Source organism: Heliangelus exortis, chromosome 2, assembly GCF_036169615.1.
Source record: "Heliangelus exortis chromosome 2, bHelExo1.hap1, whole genome shotgun sequence".
Lineage (NCBI taxonomy): Eukaryota > Metazoa > Chordata > Aves > Apodiformes > Trochilidae > Heliangelus > Heliangelus exortis.
The window spans coordinates 32,992,468-33,013,824 of record NC_092423.1 but is presented as its reverse complement, the minus strand read 5'-3'; the positions used below and the strand labels follow the sequence as shown (position 1 = coordinate 33,013,824).

Sequence of the window (21,357 nt, the reverse complement as noted above, 5' to 3'; positions counted from 1 at the left end):
CTAGTTTTGATAGTGTTCTACTACAACTGCCTACACCATCACAGTGAGCATACACACCGCTCTGTGATTGCAATTATAACCCATCCTCTTGCTGTCACAAAGAGAAAGCTTCCCCCCTTCTTGCCTCAAGAACCTATAGATAGATACCCCCCTGCCTTTGTAAAAACACCAGATCTGGCAGACAGGGCTTAGCTCTTAGCACGTGGCACCATCAAACCATTCCACTCAAAACATGAGCACACACACTGCTTACAGACCCAACTGGTGAACCCCTCTACCACGCTACTGGACACTTATTTACCAAGACCACCAGCGTATGAGAATTTCTGCACATTTTTCATTCTTTCATCATGAGTACATACAAGCAAGTTAAGCTGGATCAAACCATCCATCTACCACAGCATGCTGCCTTCAAGAGGATACAACAGGAGAGGCCTACAGCAACTACACAATAAACCTAGAAATCAACACAAATGGAACTAAAAATGGTGGCTTGACCTAGACCTAGGAAGGATAGTTAAAGCAGTAGGTTTTTTTGTATCATCAGCCCTCACTTTGTTGGATCTGCATTCAGAAGACATTTGATAGCCATCAAGTCTTCATTAACAAAACAGTAAAATTAAATCAAGATTGTCAATACTGAAAAATAGAAGTTTGCCTGGAAAAACAAATTAAAACCTTCATTTTCAACACACATCTCAACTAAAGAACTACAAAACGTAATTCTGCAACTGTTTTCCAGATTTATGTATGGAAATATAAAAAAATATATTTTAATTCATCTTCTTTTATTATAGATATATACACATACAAACTCATGTGTTTTTTCATGCCGCTACTGAAATATATTGGTCAGAATAATAAGAATGACAATTCATTTTCACTGCAGCAGTTCCTATGTGGTTTGCTTCAAGAGCCTGCTTTTCTGTTCTAAGCACACATAAAAAAAAAAACAAACCACAAAACAAACAAACAAACAAAAAAAAAACCCAACCAAAAAAAAAAAAAACCAACCAAAAAAAAAAAAGCTGTCTCCTTTATGCAGTTTTGAATGACAATCATTCTACCTGTGGCAATCATCAGCACAAGGCCTATGACACAGCTGTCCCACTGCTGCTCATACAGAGCACCAAAGTAGCCTTAGCTAAGAGTCAGTAAATTAGGAAGGGCTTTTTGACATGGTTCACCTGCAGGGATGACTAATAGCAGTATGTTCTAAATATATTTATTTAACATTTCTGTCAGATTGATTCTGCTTTTAAACCGGATGTAAGATGAGACTGTGGTGGGCATCTACAGTTGCTGCCTCCCTTGAAGGACAGTCAGGCTATGAAAAAAATCAAAATTCTTCCCAAATAGTAATTAGTGAAGATATTACTCAGGCTGTTAAACACTCTTCAGCTGAACTGCAAAGCAGTTCTAGAAATGCATTTGAAGCAAGTTCTTTGGCCTCAGTATTGGTCTATGCAGGAATACAGTATGGGAGGCTGTGAAGTGATGAAACTCTACCAGTTCTAAATCTATCTAGCACAGCAACCTAACAGCCAAAGGAAAATGCACCAAATATAAATGGACCCTGTCTGATTTTGTTGGCATGCAATTTTTAGCTGGCCTTACCCTCTAAATATATACAGATGAGAGTAAAGTTAATAATAAATGACAAACGAACACTTGCCAGGTTTAAAATAGGAAGCATACCATATTGATGTGTTCCCCATATTTGCTATGGTCCCATTTGCACAGAAACAGTTGCTTTACAGATTTTCTTTGGTTTGGGGTTTGCATTGGTTTTTTTTTTTCCCTACTATCAGAGCAGTGGACATTTCTCGAGCACTACAGAAAAGACTCCAATACAGCTGAAGGGTTTGGTGATGCCACACCACCCTCCCCCTTTTTGATTTTTATCTGTGGCTATACAATTACTATTATTATACAGCTATCCTCAAATGTAAATGAAGATTTCCCCGAATCCAAGCAATACTCAGGGCCCCATGGAAAGTTCTGAGGCTTAGATTTCAGCAAGACCATAGCTATAATGAAAGGCACTAGGAATACTTAGAGAAGTTTTTCTGGTCTTCTAATCCTCTAATTAACTGCTCAGCTTACCCTGCTAAATACATCTGACCAACTTGCTTCTAGGACTTACAAAAGACCACAGGAGCTATATAACCCTTCAGTTCGAACAATTATGTCCAGCACACATCAACAGAATTCAGTAAGATTCTCCAGAAGTTGTGCTTTACTTTTCCAAAACTGTATGTGAAAGACAGTAAAGATGTGTATGTGATACTTAATAAAAAAACAAAACAAAAAACCCCAACAAAATCACAACCAAAAATATCAACACCAACTAACGCATACAGAAAAAAAACCCCACCCTCACCACACTTTTGGAAAAAAAGATATTGCAAACATGTTAATGTTTTGCTTCCTACACAGTTATCATTTAATGTTTATAAAGAATCTTATTTCAGTGGTTCTAGAGCAGGCACTAACTACTCTTACTGCTGTCATGCTGAGCAGCCCAGCATGCAAGACAAGCCATTTCCCAGTCAAATCACAGACTGGTCTTCAGACAGCAAACACAAAGTGCTTGTGTTAATCAGATCACAAAATGAAATTAGGAGTTAAAGAAAGAAAAGGAATAATAAACACTGTCAGGAGATTGATCAGAGTACTGATTGGCTGCCAGTTAATGCATGCAGCAGCAAGTTGTGAAAAAAAAAAAAAAAAAAAAGGACACAAGAAAAAGTGATTACTTCATTAGTATTATGGCATTGCTACAATGCAAGAAAATATTTGATTAAATTAAGAAGCCTGTTTCGAATTCAGCCTGAGTGTTCTGCAAGCCAGAAAATTTACCACCACACACAGTTAGCAAATGTCATCAATCCAACACAAGGTATCAAGTTGCATATCTAACATTACAGTAATCATTTTACAAAGTTGCATTTATCACTGCCTCACAGGACCGATTTCATTCAAAAAATTTCATAGCTCCATTCACTTCAATTTCTAAAATTACAGTTTAAAAAAATAAAATCAGTTTCCCAAACAGAAGTTTCTCTAAATTTTTATAGCATAACACCATAGTGAGTCAAGTATATAGCTTATACATTGCACTGCTTTATTCAAATTTGAATAGTCTTGTGTCTGTACTATGCAAAACAGTAGAACCTTCATAACAAGTCATCTCAGATCTTTGCCCAGTCTTCAAGGCACAAGCGTGCTTGATAGATTTCTGCGTCCAGAGCTGAAGGTACCCCAGCACCACAATGAAAGTAAAAAGTAAAAAGTAAAAGTCAACCACTGTCCTACAGAGACCCTAACAACCAAGACCACTGCAATCAGACACATTTTATCATGTCTAAACAGAACTCTTACTTCTTATGCTTACAAAAGGAATAGAAAATTTCATGGTCACCTTGCAAAATTTAAACAAACCAATTCAGGGCTCTTTCAAGTCTTACACTACAGCAGAATTCCATCTCAAAATTTTGTTTCCAGGGAACTCTGAGTTGTAATCCCTGTTACACGTTGCACTGCAATGAATTGATAAAAGAACTAAGCAAAAGTTTCTAACACTAACTACAGTTTACTCTGTCACCGTAGAAATCCCAAAACACAGTTTTATAGCTGTCCCCCTGAAGTCTGAAGAAAACACCATCTCCACGAACATTCTACCTTAATTACACAGCTCAGTAAGTTTTGGTTGGTTTTTTTTTATTTTTATTTTTTGGTTGTTGTTGTTGGGGGGGGGTTGTTTTGTTTTTCTTTAGGAACAATCAATAAACTATTTCACTTCCCTACTACGCTTGCACAGAATTACTCAAAGCCACAGCTGATAACCTTCAAATTAAGAAAAGCTGACTCCAAATAATGCAATGGGAAAGAAAAAAGAAAAAAAAAGCAACAAAAAAAACCCCCACAACAAAAACACCTCGCACTCAACCACGCTGAAAATTTGGTAGAATACCCTCATGATTCTAATAGCACATTTTCCTTCCCACTTAAACCAGTCGCTATGATTACACAATTCTAGCTACACAGAGAACACCTTCCTCAGTACAGAAATCTCTGCTTCCACGACTATTTCTGCCAGCAGATCTTTGAAAAATTTCTTCTACAGCCAGTAAGCCTAAGGCAGCACACACCATTCTGAGCCACAACCCCTAAGGATCACTCGCATCACAGCACATCTAAACTATTATTAAGTCACCCAGCTGCTATTTACATACAGGTTGCATTTCCTCCCCCGGCCGAGCTTCTTTCATGCCGATGAGCAGGAACGGAGAACGCCCTTGTAGGAGACCCTGTAATGAACCTCCCGAGAGGGCAGAGGCTGCGCATACATGACTGCTACAGCTCTGCTCTGCCTGACACTGATGTACTCCGGGAAATGCTCCGGAGCCAATCGCTGCCGCCTCAGCCTCCCATCTCCCAGGCCCCCCGATCACAGCTACCGCAGGGTCGCACAAGACGGGGATGCTTTCCATTCCAGCTCGGGGGATACCAAAAAAGGAACTGAAATAAGAGTCAGTGACTTCACATCTGCTGCATTAACAGCAGTAAAGAACGGCTCCAAGGTTATATTTTAGCTCTGGTCCAAGGCTTCGCTACAGAATGAAAGCACATTTGTGCCTCGGGTCCAAGAACAGAGTGACCCAGAAGTCAAACATCTGCTATGTGTGTTTCACTGAAATACTCACTGAATACTCACAGCAAAGCAGCTTTTTTTTTTTCTTTTCTTTTCTTTTTTTTTACATAAGCCATATATTCTTCTTTAGCAAAATAACCAAGGCTTACAAAAAAAAAAAAAAATCGTGTTTTTTTTTTCCTGTTGAAAAGGTGCAAACCCATGCTATTGGCTGTCATTAATTTCATGCCTCCTTCCAGAATAAGACAAAATATTCAGGTATAATATGAGTAGCTACATTTTATCATCGCATAAGCCAAATTTAGAAAAATGAAACCTCCACTCTGGAAGATTATTAAATTCAGAGCTTCATTCCACTCCCTCTTCATCACTGACACACCTTAATCTCTGTGCCCCATCAGGAAACAGCAGCTCTTTAGGGCACTATCTATAACTCAACCATCATGACTTGACACTACCTTCCTTGGTTTTGTTTTGGGGTTGTTTTTTTCCATCTTTCATTCCTACTTTTGGTATGATTAGAACTCTGGTAATGAAGCTGAACTAGTGCCACCCCAACCAACAAGTGACCAAGTTGGACAAAACAAAACAGCACACTGTTCATAAACTCGGGGTAAATACCACCAGCCAAAGAAATGTACTGTGCAACTGTGAAGATGTTATTTATCACCTGCTGATTGGTTCAGCAATCAGAAGATCACATTCAGTTCCCCTCACTGCCTCTCTCAGTCCAGAAAATTCTCTACCCATAGACTAATAAAAGTATTCTCAGATAGTGCTGACAAAAGAGTTTAAAAGTAGTTTGTTTCCATTCTGTAAATAGATTCAACGAGTGTGTGAATCTTTTAATTTCCAAACTACTAAGAACTCTGTTGATAGGTATAAATCACCACAAGCTAAATGACTCATTTAAAAAACCTTAAAGTCAAACAAAAATGTCAGATACCCCGATTCTTAGTTATCTATTCTCAACCAAGCATCCTAAACTAAACCTATTCTTTTCCTAAAGCAGAGCAAAAATTCATACAGTTCTTCTGCTACTCGGATGAATACTGAAAGTTGTTGAACAGTGTTCTGGTGGCTCTCCCACACTTTTATGCAGTCTTACTTACAGAAATCCATACTAGAAGTAGTTCAGTTTCTGAAAGTACCAAGTTGCTTTGTTTAGGTTGGACTGGGAGAAGGCTGTCTGTTCCTCTGGGACAGAATAAGGGAGAGGACTGGGAGCCTCACCTGGGATTTTTTATTTTGGGGGTTTTTTTTGTAAAGAACATTTGGTCTGGAAACTTTAAAAAAAAATAAACAACAGACATCTCGCTCTAGTCAGTAGTCAACCGATTCCTACTTAATAGTCACACTGTCTTAAAACAATGCAACAATAAAAACAAATAATCAGAAGCTCTCTCAAAACAATGCAGAAAACCAAGAACTTGAACACATACAGCCATTTGTAAAATACATTCTAAAATATAAACAAGTTGGCTTTTTTCAACCAGATGCAAGGTTCTGTTCTAAGTCCTATACCAAAATGCTTTGTGAATAAATGTCTGCTCTTACCTAAGAATGAACACCAGGGAAAAGCTTTGCATTAGATGAAAAACAGTATTGCTATTTCAAATTGCAACTGTCTCAACATGCTTTACTACAGAAGTGTTCTAAAACAAACTGCAGACAAATATAATCAAAATTATCACATCCTTGAACATGTTTAGTGACAACACTGTGAGAACTGAGAGCAAAACTATTTGTGTTGCAGCAATATTTCAACCATATGCTTGATGCTGCAAAGGATTATGAAGTATACCAGGGTTTGTGTTTTTTTAAAAAAAACACAGAAACAGAAGTTACTATGATGAAACAAATTTCACCCATCAATCTTTCCTTTTTAATTTCCACTTTCATACCCCTTCAAGAAGAGTAATTTTCATGTCACTTGTTACAACTAGCTTCTGGATCCATCTATAAAAATATCCTGTACCACATCTGAAAGCAACATTAGTGTTAACACACCAGCATATATTAGTACAGCCACAAGCTGTTCTTTCCTATCTTGCAAATTTTGCTCTGAAATGGGAGAGCAATTATGGCCCCACAGCAAAGAACTGCCTTCTTGCAGGGTCTGCAGCTACCAGCAGGCAGAGCTGTGCCCAAGTTGCCATTCTGAGACAGCAGGACACAAGCATATTTTTATTTCAAGTAACTGCAGTGGGGGCTGGACTGTGCTCTCAGCAGGATGTACCACATCAGCTGAAGCCCAGAGCTACCAGACCTAGCCAGGTAAGAGCACAAGGAAACAGGAGTGCTCGTGTGATTGCAGAGAGCTGACATAGCCACACATCCGTAAACTGATGGATCTGGTATGAGGGTTCTATTGATACTTTAAAACCCTGTTTTGGGGGTCATGGGGAATGTTGAGTTGCATCCATAATCCAAAGTCAAGCCTTCCTTATATGAACAAAGTGTACAAAATGACCATGACAATCTTTTCTAACATTGCAGGCAAAAAACAAAACAAACAAAAAAAACCCAGCTCACTGCCACCTTTCTTCTTGCACCTGAAAATATAGTATCTATCAAATTTGAAGCACCTTTCTTTAGAAAAAAATATAAAAAGAAAATCCCAAGGAGTAGTTACCCTTATTACTTATAAAACTTCTGAGTGAGGCTTTACTTTGGATTGGGGAGCAGTTGAGAAAGGTGTAGAAGTGAGGAGGGGAGGCAAGGTGCTAGGGGACTAAAATATACAGGAGTTGTATGATGCAAACTGACTGATGTTATTAAGTCTAACACCACTAAAGATGATTTTGTTCAGCGTCTTCTTAAATGGGAACCTATGATTCATAAGTAGTGGTTTCTGTATTTCCTTGCTAAGAGAATAACTGTCTCATTAGAGGAATACCTTATATTTAATTAATGTGTAATGGACAACTCATAGGCAGCTGTTCTTAATACGAGTTTGTATGTTCCCACTTGATTTAATAAATTAAAATTAACATTTAAAATTAAAATTACCCATAAAACCCAAGAGTTTGGCTTCAAGTATTTTTCAGAATACGATTTCCACATAACAGCTAGTTCCCAAGAGGTACATCTGGACAGCACTCTTCAGCTTTCTTCAGTCTGTATCAGCACGTACACACGGAACTGAGTGTTTAAAAAAAGAAAAAGGGGGGGGGGGGGAAGGGGGAAGAGAGGTGGTAGAAATCATAGATGTATTCTGTGCAGATATTCTCTGGTGTATTGCCAGTAGTAGTAGTGAGCTCTTAAGTTTTTCAGCACATTGCAGGACAGCTGACACAAGCCACTGGGATGCTAAGAGCAAGCATGGCACAGATCCTTAGCTTGAGCTCTCCTAATATTACACATCATTTAGTGAGCTGCCTATTTCTTTAGTTATTCCCCCAAAAGGATATCACTGGAATTTGTAACCCGAATCATCAGCAGCAGTGAGATTATGATGTAGTCTATTGTACAGACTACTTCATTAATTACCCTGCAGTCCTGATTTGGATACATTTGATGAAGCAGAAAACCAGAAAATGTAAAGTTTTAGAGTACTTATTTCTGGACTCAAAAACATCCCTCTGTAGAGATAGATGGAAGAAATTGACTGTGTTCAAACAGAACACAATCACAAAATTCACTTCAGCCTGTAGAAGCATATGGTCATTATGCAAATGGCACTGAGCTAGGCTGTGGGGAGGTTGTAGGGAACTGTTTTTTGGGGGGTTTTTGGCAAAGGAATGAGGATGCTTTCCAAATTCAAAGCTGCACACTTTACAGCTACAACATATCCCTCATCACTTGCTTTTACATAAATTCATCTGTAGGCATTTTGGCAGCTTTTTTGAGATACTCTAAGAAGTCTTAGTTCACAGTAACTATAAAACAGGGTTGATTCAACATTATTAATGCTACCTAGCCAAGGCCATATATTTAATGCTCTACAATCACATGTGTAACTATTAAAGATTCATATCCCTAAAATAATACATGGCAGAGAAGTGAACAGCTGAGAAGCCCAGCCATGAAGTGGCATAGAATCATAGAATCATAGAATCATAGAATCCTAGGGGTTGGAAGGGACCTCGAAAGATCATCTAGTCCAACCCCCCCTGCCAGAGCAGGGCCCCCTAGAGTACATCGCCTAGGAACGTGTCCAGGCGGGTTTTGAATGTCTCCAGTGAAGGAGACTCCACAACCCCCCTGGGCAGCCTGTTCCAGGGCTCTGTCACCCTTACAGTAAAAAAATTCTTTCTGATATTCAACTTGAACCTCCTATGCTCCAACTTACACCCATTACCCCTTGTCCTATCACTGGTTACCATAGAGAAAAGCCTAGCTCCATCTCCCTGACACTCACCCCTTACATATTTGAAAACATTGATGAGGTCACCCCTCAGTCTCCTTTTCTCCAAACTAAAGAGACCCAGCTCCCTCAGGCATGATTTTACCTGCCCCATACTATGCATTATGTTTTGTACTGACATGTGAAGTACAGGCATGTGAAAGCCTGTCCCTGACAGCAGGTCCTCAAGAAAAAAAAAAGTTTAAAAAAAGTGTATGTATGTGTGTGTGTGTGTGTGTGTGTGTGTGTGTGTGTGTGTGTGTAGGGGGATGTTTGAGGATAAAACAAAATGAGTCAAATTATCCAGTTAGCACAGACTCTCCAAATACAAGCAAATCAAGCAACACCCACACAAAACAGTTCCTTGTCAAGAATCAGTAGCCAACAACAAAAAAAAATTACTCTTTCAATGACTACTGTAATTTTTGAAAGATTATTCACCTACATGTCTTTCTTTTCATAGAAAAGTATAAGATCACAACTCTCATGAGCTCACATGAATTCAAGGCGTAACTCTTCACCTTCAGCTTTCCCTGTCTCTCAAATTCTCCTCTATTCATGTAATTACATCCCAGTCAAATCAAATATAATAATTCACTCAAAACACATTTACTATTACTGTGAACATAAATTACTACCTACAAAAAAAGCTCAGCAAATTATAACAGCAAGGTAAGGCAACGTTTCCAACACAAACAGCAAGAGTGACACAATAGCAGGTATCAGCACTGCATTGGTCCCTAACATTTCTCCTTCAAATAAGGCAGGCAGGATGGAGGAAAAACTACAGGCTGGCTCATGATTACTGCAACTTTCACAAAGGCAGAATTTCATTCCAGACTTTTAACTTTTCCAAGTACAACATACATGTTTCAGACGTTCTTGTCTGCAGATTGTTTTAACATAAAATACCTTCCACAAATCACATCTCCCAAGTTAAGCTGAATAACTTCAAGACACCTGAAAGTATTGCTGTAATTAGCAATGTTTTAGCACGCCACCACTATGATGAATTTCCAATTACCAAAAAAAAAAAAAAAAAAGTTCTAGCAATCCACATGTTTCATTCATAGAGCAGAGAGGAGCAGAAAGCTGCAGTTCCATTTTCATGCTAGTGCTGGCAATGATATGAACCAGCTGACAGAACTATGCCACATCAGCTCCAGCACCACTCCTTGCTGGTGAGATATTGGGAGGTCCACAGAGCAGGTGGGAGTGCTGAGCCCAGAGCAGGAAGGGCAGGACCGTGGGACAACTCCAGCCAAGAGTGACTTGGACTGTTGTGGAGTCACACTTCAATGCTGGAGCTTCACACCTCAGCTTGGGTAAAATGAACAGCTTGGAGAAATTGAGATACCCCTCAGTTCACTTTACCTTCTTCTTAAAGTATTTTGACTAGACATTATAACATCTGTGCCTGACATTAGATCAGATGCTTTTCTGATCACAGAGTAAATATATTAATTCAGCTAACATTCATTCCAGAAAATTAACCCTAACAGGTTTTATTTTGGCTCCTTGGGTGTTTTTTGAGGTTTGCTTTTTGCCAGCTTCACAAACACAGTGAGCTTAAGGGAAAGGAGACAGGACAGAGGGGGGGGATGCCTCCCCTTCAGAGACTAGGAGCTAACTAGTTCAGTTCAGTCTTAACATGAAGCTGCATACTGAGACACATAATTCCCTGCCAAAATTTCCTCTATTTTCCTCCTGCACAACAGGATATCCTGAAAACCTTTACAAGTGAAGATCTTGCTAGGTAAGAAGGTGATAGCACGTGTAACTTTCAGGAGCCAGCCAGCCAAGATCCTTTAGAAGGACCACTGAAAGTAGGGATATTTAAAAGAGGATCTGTTTCTGTTTCCTACTCACCTTATCTATCATCATTTACAGTTATACAGCTGAGCTCCTTTTGTTTCTGTTTAGAGAGAGAGAGCAGCTGATTTTGTGATGTACTGAAAAATGCAATATTTTTCCTGAGTATGATTAGGAGGTTCTGGGAAAAAACAGTTTAAAAGGTGTTGTATCTGACACAACAGATTCATGGTTGCCATTGCACATGGTGTGAATTTTTACAGGAAAGTTTAACTGACAAAATGCAAGGGGAAATAGATTTAAAAATTAGTTTAAAAAAAAAAGAAAAGTTACCTCTTTTGTAGCTATTAGAGCCTTTGTCACAAGAACACTGAAAAATTTGGCTTTAGTGCTTTATTACATTTTTTCCTTTGGTGAATAACCAAAAGACAACACTGTACTTCTAAGAAAGATACATGCATTTCTCTGTGAATAGGAAAAACTAACACTGTAGGACTCACTGGAAACTTATGACTTGAGGGGCTGTTTAGTAAAAAAGCTGAATGCATCCAACAGACAGCAGGCAAATTAGATACTCTTAATTTGTTTAACAAACACTTAGAATTCTCTGCTTTAGGGAACACTGAGTTTGCATGGGAGCTCTAGCTAGGCAACAACTACTAAAAAGGGGCACTCTCAGAAATGGTTATCCAAACAATAGAGGCATTTTTAATCATCTTACAATATGCAACAGAAGTTACCTGTCATCGTTAGACCAGTTTCAGGCAGCTTAAAATGAACATTGACAGCCAGCAGCACAAATACAAGCTTAGGGAAAGATTGATTTTAAGTGAAATTGGAGCATGCATAACAAGGAATTTAGATAGGCTTTTGGCTTTCACGTGGACTTCTGGAAAACAGACAATTATCTAGCCTTGCATAAAGTCTACCCATAAAAATTCTACTGCCATGGTTTTCTTGTAAAGCAAATCTGAACTTGCAGAGTAAAGGAGCATGAGTCTGATGTAAGCTGAGAAGCAACCATGGCAATTTTCACCAGCCTTAGGAACACCAAAGCTGACTTTGATATAACAGGACATACACCAAGATTAAAAAAACTCTCCTCCTTGCATTCTCTGCCTGAACTTGTAAACAGATTCAATGGCTTAAGATGTCCTTATGAAGATAATTGATCCCATTAAAAGCCAGAAAACTAAAATACTGAATCAAATACACAATAAACCAGAGTTAGATAAAACCATACAATATCATCCAGAATGGAGACTTAAGCAAAAGACCTTCCAGAAATAAAAATCAAATATGCTGTCACTGACAACTACAAGAACTTTATCATAACATCTGTAACTCAGTATTTCACAGCTAGTAGGGAATTTTAAATGCTGAAAAAAAAATACCTAACTTGTTCTACACAATGGCAACTGAATCTGGCAGCCAAACAAATGTTTTACAAAGATCAGATAAGTGCAGTAAAGCATGACTTATCTAACAATCTAGAAACCAGGTCTTCAGAATAACTGTGTCCTTCTGATACTACCAAACTTGTAGAGAAGCCACCTACATATCATCCAACCCTTGCTTTTACTGTGACATAAAATAGGTGCAACGACAGCTTCCAGCCCTGGGGATGTGTTATTACATCAAGTTTCTGTAATCAGGTGTCTTAATCATATATGCATTAATATAACTTGAAAGGTTTAACTGTTTGTTTGGGTTTTTTTCTGGGGGAAAGAACGTCTTCACTAGAAGATTTTTCAGAAGCAAACCAAGCCTTCATCATTCTTTGATTCCAGAAGACTGCTCTCCACCTCAAACTGGTACAGGAGAGAAATTGAGAAGATAAATACAAGATGTACAAGAAACAAGTTAAACATAGTAATACTGAAACTGTGCCACCTACAGCCAAAACCAACATGTAAAGAAATATTCAAATAGTAAGCATTTGAATATATTTGTCCTCTAGGCAATTCCTCATGTTTCTAATGATAGACTTTTCATTTGCCTACATTATTTGCATAGTATGAACATACCCATCCCTTTTTTTCCTGTGTTAGTTCACGTAAGTCAGGGCATACACAAATAAGTTAACCTATCCACCAAATTATTTACTGTTATTCTTATATATCATAGTAGGACTGACTCTACAGAAAAAAAAAAAAAAAAAATCAACTGCCTTTAAACCAGGCTAGAAAAGTATGACTGAACTGCATGGCGTAAAAATCTCCTGGGTACAGCACAAACAGAATCTAACTGGTTTATATTGCACACTCATCTTAAATTAACAAGATCAGATCTGAATGATGGCAAGACATTAAACTTCAGTAGAAAACAGTACCTTTTTAATGAAATTTGAATAAAATTTTATATTTGGAGAAGTATGACACACAACTTTTGGTGATCTTAATCAATTTCAGAGCTTTTGACTGAGATTTAGTTAATTTAAATAAAAGCAGTAACTTCATATCTGATTTTAACAGCCTTTTATAGACTTGCTCAACAGTTCAGGTTCCCAAAAGATGTCTTTAAAATTGGAATCCATTTTCATTTTTGATTATCAAAATCATCACCAGCAGAAGCAGTACTTAAATGTATTTTACATGTATTTAAAACAAAATCATTCAAGCCTACAGTTTAATAAATGGATATTTTAAAATACTCATAACTAAGTCAACTGTCTACTAAAAGCTATTTATGTTGTCTGAGGTCTCTGTGCAATGACAGGGGCTCAAAAAAAGGGTAAGGCACCCTTTTCTAACTGAGACTGAGCAACTGTGCAAAAGGAAGCTCTGCCATTAAAGGAAGACAAAACTGTAGCTCAGTTTAAAATTACAACATTTATACCACGACACAAGGGGGAACCTGAAAGCAGTCCAATGCAAAAAATTACTTGTATGATTTTGTACTGCAGAACCAAGTTCCAGGAGTATCACACTGATGCCTCTATTAACCCCATATTTTCAATTATGGACAAGTGATTTAGATATATGAGAAGACAACTTTTTTTCAGACCACTGAAAAAAATAGGCCATATTAAGGTCATAATCCTTAAGGTCATAATCCTTATTCAGACATACAGACAACGTAATTGGGAAAAAAAAACATGGAATTTTGAAAGCCTCAGGAAGGAAAGTGTTGTACAATAGTACACAGCACAGCCATCACATTCTCTATTCTTATGGTTCTTCCAGCCTTTTTTTATTGAATTATCAAGCTGCATACTCAAATATCAATCAGTTAAAGAAGTATGCTAAACAAAAAGCAGTTTAAAAGACTGCAATGCTTATTTCCACTTACTGTTTAAGAAATGAAACAAAGCAGGCTGAAGAAAAGTGTATGTATTTGAAGTTTGTTTATATTTTTACTAGTTCTGTAACAGAACTGGATTTTTGGAAACACAATGTTATTAGCAACTTATACATAAATATGTACATGCTCTCCTAAACAGTATAACCATTAACACATTGCACAACAAAGGAACTGCACCACAACACCAGACTTTTGGAACCACTGTGCCAGCAAACTTCACTTTTACTCTAAGTCTTGATTTGAATTTGCACAATAACCCCATGTTTCTATATGCTCTAAAAGAATTAAGTAGCATTAGGAGACAAAGATAGGCACACAGGTATGAAAGATGTCATCAGCAGCCAGAGCCTAACACTTTAGAAGGATACAGAAAGAGGCTGGTGAAAGACAAGTTATCATGGAAGCATAGAGTGGTTTGGGTTGGAAGGCACCTTAAAGATCACCTAGTTCCAAACTCCCTACCATGGGCAGGGACACCTCCTACTAGACCGGGTTGCTCCAAGCCCCATCCAACCTGGTCCTGAACACTCCCATGGATAGGGCAGACACAATTTCCCTGGACAACCTGTTCTGGTGCCTCATCAGCCTCACAGTGAAGAATTTCTTCCTAACATCTAACCTAAATCTAACCATTTGCAGTCTGAAGCCATTGTCCCTTGTCCTATCACTACATGCCCTTGTAAAAAGTCTCTCCCCAGTTTCTCTGTAGCCCCTTGAGGCACTGGAAGGCTCCTATAAGGTCTCCCCAGAGTCTTCCCTTCTTCAAGCTGAGCAACCCAACCCTCTCAGCCTTCCTAGGAGAAGTGCTTCAGCCCTCTGATCATCTTTGTGGGCCTTCTCTGGACTCACTCCAACAGCTCCATGGGTGTTCAATTGTTTCTTCAAACTCAACCCTTTTTCTTTAAAAAATAATTTTCTTATTTTAATAGATCTATATACTTACTGCCACTAAAAAGTAGTATTATGTTCCACAGCTAAGCTTTCTCAAAAACATCTTCCAGATAGCTATTCATGTATTTTCTAGGTGTTGCAAAATAACCTGAATCAAGCCTTTATATTAATGTTATCTATAAAAGTTTTACATAATGCATATTAATAGAAAGCACTAACATTTAGGGTTGGAGTCAATGACCTTAAAGGTCTCTTGCAACCTAAATGATTCTATGATTCTGTGTTTCTAATGAAGACATATAAGTGCTCACATTGCTGAAGTGTTGTGTGCTTCACATTTTACATTAATTCCGAAATGCAGATTAAATTATTTACTATTTACTAATCATTTACTATGATTTTATGGGGAAAATATGAAGAAGAGACAACATGAAAAATCCCTCTGCGTAAGTTGTTCATCGGAATTATGAGAAACTTCACCCAAACTGTATTATTGTAAATTAGGAAGCCACTGGAGGAACTACTATTTATAACAGGATCACAATAACATATGATGTAAGAAGCCATGAACAAAACTCTCCCACACTATACAGCCTTGTTAATCAGGAATCATTTTATGAACACATCATGAGCTGGCCCCAAAGTATAGGCTCTCTTTATTACAATAACAAACAGAAACTCAAAAAAGAAAAAAGTAAAAAAAAAAAACAACAGTCACCAGTAAGCATTTAAAACCAGATCCCTCAGTCTCCAGCTGCAAAGGAAGACAAACTGCCTTGTGCTCAATCATAGACATCATCTCTATTGTACTGTAGCTGTATGTGGCAATTACTATGATAAAAAGACTTGCTTATTGCTCAAGTAGGCTCTTGCACTACTGTGAGAGGACCACAGCCAATTATTCAGTTTAAAGCAAGTAATTATGGCTGTGTTTCATTACATCTAGTCTCTGAAAAACTTTAATATTAACCATTATTCCCATTAATAAAACTTCTGACAAACTACTTGCTACAAGTTTAACACATTAGCTTACATAATCAGCACAGGACATATAATAAAGATGAGCTTTCTTGTCTTCAAAGAATTCTATGATCAACTAACTGCACCAAGACCTTTGCTTCTTTAACACTACAGGAGGTCATTTAGACTGTCTTTGTTTCACTTCCAAGAAAGAGTCTGTTTCTGGGCTTGGATTTTCTATGACTTGAATTAGAATTTTGACAGAATTTTATAAAGCATATAAATTACTTTGAAACTTTTGTCTACATTGGTGATGCACCTTTACTGACTGTCTCAAAGCAAGACCACTATGCATATCAAAAGGAAAACAGGATTTTATTTTTTTTTCCTAAGTTCTTCAATTTTTGGTAATTCTAACAAAGATGATTTCTTGGGACCTAAGGGGTTTAGAGGCACTTACATCAATAATACAAATAGCACAAGGTAGGGAGAAGGAAACTTCAAACAAATAAAGTCACACCCAGGATGTAATTTACAGTTCAGTTTTCATTACTATCTGTCTAGAATCAACACTCTGGAAAGATGCTGAAAGTTATTCAAGAGAAGCCACATTTTAAAGTTACATTATCCACAGAAAGGGCTGAAAGGAGGACCCGGGAAATTCCAGGCCTGTCAGCTTGACCTCAGAGCCTGGCAGGGTTATGGAGCAGATCATCCTGGGGGCAATCACACAGCACCTACAGGATGGACAAGGGATTAGACTCAGCCAGCACGGGGTTAGGAAGGGCAGGTCCTGTCTGACCAACCTGATCTCCTTTTATGATCGGGTGACCGCCTGGTGGATGAGGGGAAGGCTGGGATGGAGTCTGCCTGGACTTCAGCAAGGCCTTTGACACCGTCTCCCACAACATTCTCCTGACAAAGCTGTCAGCCCACAGCTTGGACAGGGGCACTCTGTGCTGGGTTAGGAACTGCTGGAGGCCCCCAGAGAGTGGTGCTGAATGGTGCTGATCCAACTGGTGGCTGCTCAGCACTGGTGTCCCCCAGGGATCAGTGCTGGGCCCAGTTCTGTTTAATATCTTCATTGACGATTTAGATGAGGGGATCAAGTCCACCATTAGCAAATTCACAGACAACACTAAGTTGGGGGGGAGTGTGGATCAGCTGGAAGGGAGGGACCTGGACAGACTGGAGAGTTGGGCTGATTCCAATGGGATGAGGTTCAACAAGGCCAAGTGCCGGGTCCTGCACTTTGGCCACAACAACCCCATGGGGAGCTCCAGGCTGGGCACAGAGTGGCTGAGAGCAGCCAGACAGAGAGGGACCTGGGAGTCTGGATTGACAAGAAGCTGAACATGAGCCAACAATGTGCCCAGGTAGCCAAGAAGGCCAATGGCATCCTGGCCTGTATCAGGAACAGCGTGGCCAGCAGGTCCAGGGAAGGGATTCTGCCACTGTACTCAGCCCTGGTGAGGCCACAGCTTGAGTCCTGTGTCCAGTTCTGGGCCCCTCAGTTCAGGAAGAATATCGAGGTCCTGGAGCAGGTCCAAAGGAGGGCAACCAGGCTGGTGAAGGGACTCGAGCACAGACCCTATGAAGAGAGGCTGAGGGAGCTGGGGCTGTTCAGCCTGGAGAAGAGGCAGCTCAGGGGAGACCTCATCACTCTCTACAACTCCCTGAAAGGAGGTTGTAGCCAGGTGGGGGTTGGTCTCTTTTCCCAGGCAACCCTCAGCAAGACAAGAGGGCACGGTCTCAAGTTGTGCAGGGGAGGTTTAGGTTGGACATTAGAAAGAATTTCTTTACTGAGAGGGTGACATTGGAATGGGCTGCCCAGGGAAGTAGTGGATTCTCCATCCCTGGAGATATTTAAAAAGAGACTGGATGTGGCACTCAGTGCCATGGTCTGGTAACTGCAGGGGTAGTGGATCAAGGGTTGGACCTGATGATCTCTGAGGTCCCTTCCAACCCAGCCAATTCTATGATTACTCAGAAGGAGCAAGGAACACACTTGGAACTTAGCAATTCATGGCAAAGTTGAGAGATCCTAGCACCATGACATGAAGAAAGGTGACATTATACTACTTTAAAGGAACTCAGTTTTTAGGTATATACAAATCAGAATGTGAAAGACAGAAATATGGTAGAGCTGTGAATGCTCTCTCACTTTAGCAGAAGGGCACTTGTCTGCAGACAGAGAAACTTCTCTTGAATGATGCAGTGCAACTCATTGTCAGCCTTTGGAGGTATGTGGAAGAAGCACACCAGTTCCTCAGAATTGCAACACATGCTTTTTAAACAAGAGACATCCCAGGGGGATCCTTTTACATGGCAGGAATACAGACTCACTGCTGATTCTCGATGACAAACGAACTCCTTTGAGACTGTGTGTTAAGATGAGGTTATGGATGGAGGTCTGGCAAGCTCCTTCTAACAAAGAAAAGCATTGGATACTTCACAACAAACTTGGAAACCAAAATGAAAGGGGACAACAGTTGCATACCTAAAAGCATACCTCAAACTCACTTCTGTTGCTTCCTGTTATACATAAATTTCACACTGATTTCTGCAGAATTACCTTGGCCAAAGAGCCTACAGATGCACACCAACCTCCCCTTCACCCCCTACCACTCCTCCTTCATGATCATTATCCTAATGATTCCCATTAGAAGCAATAGGAGGTTGAAAGCAGTTCCCAGATTATTCTCCTATTTTCCATGCTATGCTTCACTTCAGGAATAGTAGTGTTTTTATAGTATGTTTACCAAAGATCTGTTAGTGAAATATTAGACTTGCACAATACAGACAAAATTGTTTTGATACATGGCTGTACAGGAGACCAGTTCTCAATATTAAAATTGTGTCCATTCCATACCAGTGTGTCCATTTACATACCAGTAAAATTTAGCACATCTTAAAAACAGATCCACACAATATACATGAATAATCCATTCACCAATAGACAGTCATTAAGATTTCAATAAATTGTATCCATTCATGTCATTTGGAGTTTTGGGTTTGTTTTTTTTTTTTTGTAACCTTAAAGACAGAAAGGGAAATTTTCTTGTCTTCACACCACAAGCCTGTTTGATACTGCAATACAAGTAAAGCAAGAAACAGGTTCTCCCTACCATAATGTAACCACAATACATAATGCCATTTACAGTCTTGTGTTGTGTTACCACAAATATACAATAGATCCTATGAACTTCACAAGAAGTATCAATAATACAAGTTACAATACAGAAGCCCACATTCCATTTTGGAGGGATGTATTCTTAACTCATGCATGTCTGTATCTATATTACATTTCCCAGAAACAAGCATGCATACAAATACAGATCCCCTTTCTGCCACTTCCCCCAGTACTTCTGTTATTTTGCCCAGCTGCAATGCCCTTGGGCTCTTAAACAGCTTCCACAGCACCATTCCCAGCCTTGACCCCTGCATGGCTATTGTCTGGGTCTCTCCTAAGCTCTTGCCACTCCTGGAGCCTCTAAATCAACTGGTTGGGACACTGCCACCATCTAGAAGCCATTTCTGAAAACAGCTACACATTTTCCTGGTTCTCTGGTGCCTTACCTGACATCAAGTTCACCTTTCAGATCCTACCACCCCCAGTAATTGGAAATGGACACTTGTGACTTACTCAAAATATTCAACAGTGGTAATTTCAGCTCAAACTATTCTGTAGCAACCTCTTACTGCAACAAGACTACAGTCTCAGGTGCTTGTAAAACTTTATTATCTAACTAGTGGTCATCAACCCCTACAGAGAGCCAAAGAAAAAATAAGCCTCTTGTAAACAAGCTAAAATTTTGTAAAGGCATTAATCCACAATCCAGTCTGTTAAGTGCAGACCTACTCCCCCCATCCCTTCCCCAAAAAAATGCAGTTATGGAGTTGACATTTGAGGATTAGCAAGTGCACACCCCTTATACACAGTGAAACATATGAAATAGGATCTGGAAAAGTACACATGGTTTGAGAACTGCTGTTTTTAACATGCAAATTCTCACCTTTACATTGCCTCCAGGATGCTGAAGTTTATAATCATTAAACACCCAGCCTGGGCTACCAGAAATGCAAACACAGTAAACACCCTGTCATGCAACCAACCACTGCATGAGACAGAGAAATTAGTCACCTTGTTTAACAAAGCAGTATATTCCAAATTATTTGCCAGATTACAATTAGCTAAAATCCTGTATGCCAAATACATTACAGTAAACTGGCCCCATCACCAATGAGAGGAAAGCATGCTGAACAACAAAAAGTTGCCTGTCTTTTCAAAAGGTTCTGTCCATTCAAAGCACACAATAAAAGCAGCAGGCATATTCTTTGGCCTTGAGCATATCAGATTTCTTCAGATCCCTATTTTTATTTTGCCCTTCATTTGTGTCTTCTTCACAGCAAAGGTAACTTAGACTTTACAGTTAAAAGCCTCAGATTAATACTCTTTGTCTTCACAACAGAATACAGCCATCTTCTTCCCTGACTATAAGCCAACAAGCTACCTACCAACAGCATTTGCACTATACAAGTTATGACAATAGGAATTTGTGTCTATAAAAGAACTATAAGTACCTTTAATCATGTCAAGCTAAATGTTTTAATTATGTCAAACAAAATCATTTGGTGAACAGCTGTTAAAAATAATTAAGCTAAAAAAAAAAAGTAATTGCAAGCACTTCAGATAGCATCAGCAGTTAAGGGAGGCAATGGATGGTGACATCGATGCCAACAACAAACTTGCTGATGTTCTGGTTTTGATTGCCACACACCAGCAGTTTTCAAAACTCAAGAACTTCCACAAAAATCAGTTAGTAAAACTTTAGTAAACTTGTTTGTATTTACAATCTGAAATTAAAACTGCCCAGTAATAGGTACTGTACACTTAATTTATAAGCTGAAACATGTCTCTTCATTCTATGATCATCAAACTACCTACAATTCAACCAAATATTAATTACAAGAGTATCTGCCTCCTTAATTTCCTTTTCTGTATTTCTCAAGGGAGGCAAGCACAGCCATGTTAATAAAAATCAAGCTGAAAAAGGAAAGGCTCTCTGCTGCTCTCGGGTTTTATCACTTCCTTAAATGAGTCATAACAATTCTCAGATGCTATCTGTTTGTTTTTATATAAACAGTTTTAAAATGCATGGCTGGTAGGGTGTAGTCATTTGACAAACAAAATGAAGAATTTACCACCAACAGCAACACCAGCTGTGGCTATTCACTAAGAAGTTTCTCATTTCCTTTTTCGTACACGAAGTCTGTCTGGAAATATGTTTGACATGCTAAAGAAATGCATGCACTTACATAATAGTATATCCTCACAATAGTGCCATGCAAGCCAAAGGAAAAAAAAATGCAAAAGATCACTAGC

General features: G+C 39.0%; 1 protein-coding gene across 8 annotated transcripts in view; it reads right to left on the bottom strand.

The window, feature by feature from the left end:
* The window catches only part of SLC4A7 (solute carrier family 4 member 7), a 94,091-nt gene that overhangs the window by 60,113 nt on the left and 12,621 nt on the right, over positions 1 to 21,357 (bottom strand). For 4 of the 8 annotated variants that reach the window (XM_071735469.1, XM_071735464.1, XM_071735465.1 and 1 more), the window contains exon 1: positions 4,239 to 4,617. The exons of 1 other annotated variant lie outside the window; for it this stretch is intronic. In XM_071735469.1, coding sequence (XP_071591570.1) covers positions 4,239 to 4,496 — 258 coding nt within the window. In that variant the 5' untranslated portion in view covers positions 4,497 to 4,617. Of the gene's footprint in view, positions 1 to 4,238; positions 4,618 to 21,357 lie in introns of those variants that run through there. 3 more of the 8 variants (XM_071735461.1, XM_071735466.1, XM_071735462.1) reach the window with 2 other exon arrangements.